The sequence below is a fragment of the Juglans microcarpa x Juglans regia genome, chromosome 8D, assembly GCF_004785595.1.
Source record: "Juglans microcarpa x Juglans regia isolate MS1-56 chromosome 8D, Jm3101_v1.0, whole genome shotgun sequence".
Classification (NCBI taxonomy): Eukaryota; Viridiplantae; Streptophyta; class Magnoliopsida; order Fagales; family Juglandaceae; genus Juglans; species Juglans microcarpa x Juglans regia.
Window position 1 is genome coordinate 34,694,140 of NC_054608.1, and position 5,790 is coordinate 34,699,929.

Below are 5,790 nucleotides of genomic sequence, written 5' to 3' on the forward strand. Positions count from 1 at the left end.
ACTCCATAAACATATACCGCGCGCATGCATGCGTCGCCTAGTAGGAGGAAATTCATGCCGCGTTTCTCTAACTATCAATTAATTTGCTGGCCCCACATTAATGAACAGGCCGGACATGTATTGAATTAATTATCCCATGCATGCATGGTTTTCATATTTATTTTACGCATATAGTTTTTTTTCTATTTCTTTTAGATTTTTAAATATTTTCGGATGGCAGTCATGCATGCAATTAGTCTATAAATAGCACTTGAAACTCTTGCCGAGTGGTCACAGAAGAATTAAGAAATTAAGAGACATTGAGACTTCTTTTGTTTGATAGAAAGTGCTGAAGAGATATGGGAGTTATGAAGAATCATCATGTGGGTGATCTAATTGTTGGATTTCTAAGTCTTTTTGTCCTTTGCTGCATGGCTGACGATCACTACTACGATTTTTATGTAAGTAATTTCCACTGAGCTTGCTTGCACCTCGTTCAAAAACACAGACACGATCGAGCTGCATGTCTGCATGCATGCATGTATTTTATTGTTTTAAATTTTCTGCAAGTGGTGATCATGAAGGGCCTGAAGAATAATTACATGGCTGGAACTTTGTTTTTTTTTCCGATTCCCTTCTTATGATATATAGTTATTCATGATTTGGAAATGAATATTATATTCATTGATATGGTTGCAGGTGACGGAGAAGAATATTACAAATCCGTGTGCCAGCAAGAATTTCACTCTTGTTGTAGAGCGCGTCCCTGGCCAAACAATTCATGTCCACAGAGGCGATACGGCATTTATTAATGTCCACAATGAAGGCACATACGGTGTCAGTATTCATTGGTAGTACTGATCATTACCCTCTCTCTCTCTCTCTCTCTCCCCAAAAGAAATACAAAGGCTTGTTTGGGCTTTAGTAAAATCAATTGCTAGGCAAAATGAAAGTTTCTAGCTAGTGCATTTCATGGATGTTGGATTGCATTCAAATATATGTATATCATGTATTTGAAGGCAGGCCGGAACCACTGTTATGTTATATATATATATATATATATATATATATATATATAGATGATGATTTATTCATAAATATTATGAAAATTGACAAAGCTAGGTTGTGTTTTTTTTTCTTGTCTTGATAATTAACACGAAGGCATGGAGTGAAGCAACCAAGAAATCCATGGTCAGATGGTCCCGCGTACGTAACACAATGTCCGATAAAACCAGGAAAAAACTTCACATACGAGGTCATATTTTCAGATGAAGAAGGAACACTTTGGTGGCATGCTCATAGCGACTTGAGTCGTGCCACAGTCCATGGAGCTATTGCTGTTCTTCCTCCCAAAGATACCCCTTTTCCGTTTGATCCCCAGCCTTACGAGGAACATGTCATTGTACTAGGTATAAGCTCTTGATCTAACTCTATTTCTAAATATTTTTAAAAATTAATTTGAACTTTATTAGCTGATCATGTGGTAGTACTGCCACATGGGATTACCACATGATCATGATCATGATCATGATCGTTCTGTTTGGATAGTGAGTAATTGATACGAAATAAAAGTTGAAAGTTGAATAAAATATTATTAGATATTATTTCTCAATATTATTTTTGTGTAAGATTTGAAAAAATTGAATTGTTCATTTATTGTATTTTATTTAAACGTTTAAAAAAGTTATAATGATTAAATCATGAGATGAAATGAGTTGAAATAATTTTACTATCTAAACAACGAATCAGTTACTAATATATATATGTTGTAGATCACCTGAACATTCATCTCACTTGGTGCAATATGCGCATGCAGGGGAATGGTTTAGCGGAAACGTGACGGAATTTGTTGATACCGAAGAAAAGAGACACACTAAGCCAAGCCTATCGGATGCTTACACAATCAATGGCTTATTTAATTGCACAGCTGGTATGAAATATATATATATATATATATATATATATATATATACACACACACACACAAGTGTCTTAATTAACAGCCCCACCACGCACCTTAGATCTGTCACTCTGTTTTTTTTTTTTTTTTTTTTTTTCAGATCTTTTTCTTTTTGAGAGTGAGTTTTCATATAGAGTAATGCAAGCGAAGTCTTACACCATGCAGTACTTTTATCTAACCAATATATGATTTCTCATTTTTACCATTCTATTTAAACACATATTTAAGTATTAAGATAGAAGGGTAAAAACGATAAATCACATATTAGTTAGAAGCATAAGCCGATGCATGGTGCCTCTTTGGCCCACGCCATACATTGTGTCTATTCGGCCCATGTATAGTGTCTTTTTGGCCCATGTGTGGTACCTCTTTGGCACAAGCATCATGTCTCTTCGGCCCAAACATTGTACCTCTTCGGCCCACGCCATACATTGTCTGTTTGGCCCATGCATGATGTTTCTTCGGCCCAAGCATGATGTTTCTTAAGCCCAAACATTATGACTCTTCAGGCTTAGCCCACAAGCACCCCTTGGGCTATTCCATAGTCCTGTTAAAATTAAAGCATCAAAGTATAGTAATGGTGATTTGAACTCATACCCTTTCATTTGAAATAATGCATCTCTTTGAGAATATAGTAATTTACGGAAATAAATAATAATTTACATTCAATAAATTTAATATCACAATCTATAATAAATATAACAAAGACTTGTATATAATATTTAATCATATGCTGAGTATAAGTAACATGATCGAATCGTAGTACTCCTTTACCTTTGAACTCCTTAAACTAGTTGGCTGCAGTCGTACGCGTAGTACTCCTTTACCTCTGAAACCCTAGCTAGCTAGGACACTGATTTTCTTTAGCTAATACAACAAATCAAATATAACCACAATCATCAACTTAAATCATAATATGTGTATATATACATATATATATATACATATATATTCCATGCATGGCTTGATCACATTAGTGCAGAGAAATTAGCATTAATAGGAGGGGATCGAGAACATATAATCTTCGTGATAATCTTCATTAATTGATCAACTATTTTTTGTTAATGTTGCAGAAGAGGGGTATAGGCTTCTGGTTGAGCGTGGGAGGACATATCTTCTCCGTATTGTGGGTGCAGCGATGGATGATGAAATGTTCTTTGCAGTTGCACATCATAATCTTACAGTTGTTGGACAAGATGGTTCATATGTAAAGCCCATAACAACCACTTACATCATGATAACCCCTGGACAAACCTTTGACATCTTGCTCACAGCAGACCAACGTCCCAGTTACTATTACATGGCAGTTGGTCCTTATGACGACGGAGATGCACCGCGTAATAGTAGCATCGCTACCGCAATTCTCCAGTACCGTGGCAGTTGTCGCCCACCTGTTATTCCCTATCCAAACCAGCTTCCTGGAGTCGCCGATACTGGGAGTGCAAAGAACTTCACAGATCAAATCAAGTCCAGGGATTCGGTTAATCTCCCTGAAAAACCTGATGAAAAAATCTTCATTGCGGTTACTGTTAGTCGGTTAAGATGTGGTGAAGATATTACATGTGATGAAAATGGTACTGAAGCTGTTTACCATGCAAGTTTAAACAACATAAGTTTCGTGGACCCAAAGATTGATATTTTGCAGGCATACCACAGGTATTGTGTGTATTATATATATTAAATAATTATACTAAGTATCATGAATATTATTATTTGTTCTCATGATGCTATTCATATAATATTATATATACATACGTACGTGCATGCATGAAAATAGTACTTCTTTTGTGCACTTTGCATGCAGGAGCATGTCCAACATTTATGAAACCGACTTTCCCGCTCAACCTCCAACAACTTTAAACTTTACCGGAGACGATTCAGTGAAATTCAAGTTTCCGATATTAGGGACGAATATATCGATGATAGAGTACAATCAAAGCGTCGAGATAGTTTTCCAAGGGACCAATGCAGGGGCAGAGAACCATCCAATGCATCTTCATGGTTATAGCTTCTACTTGGTTGCGACGGGTGATGGGAATTTTAACGAAACAGAATACAAAAACAATCTCAATCTGATTGATCCACCGAATCTGAACACCGTCGGTGTACCTAGAAATGGTTGGGTAGCCATTAGATTCGTTGCTAATAATCCCGGTAATGAATGATCTTCCTGAATTAATTTCCAATATTCAACGTCGTGCATGAATTTCATTGTAATATTGTTAATTTCTGAGAATCTGTGACATATAAATAATATACATATATACACATTATTTGCAGTAATACTGACACGTGGGATCATATTATATGTATATATATTTATTTTTTTACAGGGGTATGGTTCATGCACTGTCATTTGGAGAGGCACGCTCTGTGGGGAATGGACACTGTCCTCATCGTGAAAAATGGGATAACTGAGAATCAAAGCATCCGGGAACCTCCAAATGGCTTGCCCGAGTGTTCCTCGTACTATACTACTTCTTCAAGTACTACCGGAAACATGCATCCACATGATGCAAGTATGGATGCTCAAACCTAGCTCGCATGACTCTTAATTAGAATGGAAATTCATGACTTGATGATGATCAGACGTTTTGTCTTTGCATCAGGAAATGTATTGAAATATTAGCTATATAGGTACTCTTCCAAGAAAATCTAGATTTCAAGTAATTCTGGCGTAAGTTGATCAGCAGATCGAAGCTATATATGAATAATGTCCAGCTGCATTGAAATGAGGAGTACTACTACTTTTTCTAAGCATTCTATTCTATTCTGCGCGCTAAATCCTGATCATGATTTCATCTCACCTTGCACCAAACACCAGAAAAAGAAGAAGAAGAAGGAGAAGAAGAAGATGAAGAAGAAGAAGAAGAAAAGAAGAAGATGAAAAAAAACGTAAGTTCAAGATTATTGCTTGCCACAATATTTGCGCGTAGTAGAAGAATCAGTTGAAAGATTATTGCCACAATATTGTATATAATCTTGTAGAAATGACTACAATTTTTTTTTTTTTTTTTTGTTTATAGGAAATAGACTTTATTTCATCTATCAAACACTACAACACAATTTATCTTTTGTGACAGAGGAAACTGTCACCAAAAATTGCCAAAACGTCACTAAAGATATTTGGTGACGGTTTGAAACCATCACCACGACTATCACTTAATGTGCGTCACAGAAAACAATTGGTGACGGTTTACTGTTGAACCGTCACTAAAAATATTTTTAGTGACGGTTGGAGGTGTTCCGTTTGGTTGAACGTTCGAACGTTCCCTTTTTTTTTGACGGTTGAGAACTGTCACCGAAAGTAACATTCGGACGTCCAATTGAACGTTCGAATGACAACCCGACCGATTGGCGTTCAAATGAGAGAAGTTGACGTTCATTGATTATAGTTTGAACGTATCATATTTACGTTCGAACGTTTATGCATCTGAACGTTAATTATATAATAAACGTTCAAATTTCTGTTTGAACGTTAACGGACCAATGTTCAAACGTAATGGACACTTAATGTAACCACGACTATCAGCAGATGCCCATGCAAAATAAATGAAGGTTCTTACTCCACGTGCATAGGGTACGTAATCCTTTCCAAGTCTATCGCCCAAACGCATCCAATTTTTGTCTATTTCTAAAAAATCTATCTATTAATAATACGTATATAGAAAATTCACCTGCATGTCATGCCCAAATTCTCTTTGCTTTTTTAATAAGGTAGTTGGTCCTATCCCATTCGAGATTATATTATCCATATTGCACAAATCTCGTCACTCTACTACTTTCCACGTTAGTATAAATTTTAGCAGCACCTCTCCATAGTTCTCCAAGTATATATGTTCAACTAGAGG

General features: G+C 36.1%; 1 protein-coding gene across 1 annotated transcript; it reads left to right on the top strand.

The window, feature by feature from the left end:
- Positions 1 to 309: 309 nt before the first annotated feature.
- Positions 310 to 4,536, top strand: LOC121243432 (laccase-14-like). Its single transcript, XM_041141549.1, has 7 exons — positions 310 to 440; positions 679 to 830; positions 1,141 to 1,388; positions 1,796 to 1,909; positions 3,013 to 3,595; positions 3,744 to 4,093; positions 4,273 to 4,536. Exons 1-7 carry the CDS (start codon positions 339 to 341, stop codon positions 4,476 to 4,478), a joined length of 1,755 nt encoding a protein of 584 aa, XP_040997483.1. The 5' UTR covers positions 310 to 338; the 3' UTR covers positions 4,479 to 4,536.
- Positions 4,537 to 5,790: the final 1,254 nt, after the last annotated feature.

What these genes read in the sequence shown, in the direction of transcription:
- LOC121243432 (XM_041141549.1), top strand. Translation starts at nt 339, where the DNA reads ATGGGAGTTATGAAGAATCATCATGTGGGTGATCTAATTGTTGGATTT. An exon ending in ATCACTACTACGATTTTTAT is followed by an intron (nt 441 to 678) that starts GTAAGTAATTTC and finishes ATATGGTTGCAG; the next exon opens with GTGACGGAGAAGAATATTAC. An exon ending in TACGGTGTCAGTATTCATTG is followed by an intron (nt 831 to 1,140) that starts GTAGTACTGATC and finishes ATTAACACGAAG; the next exon opens with GCATGGAGTGAAGCAACCAA.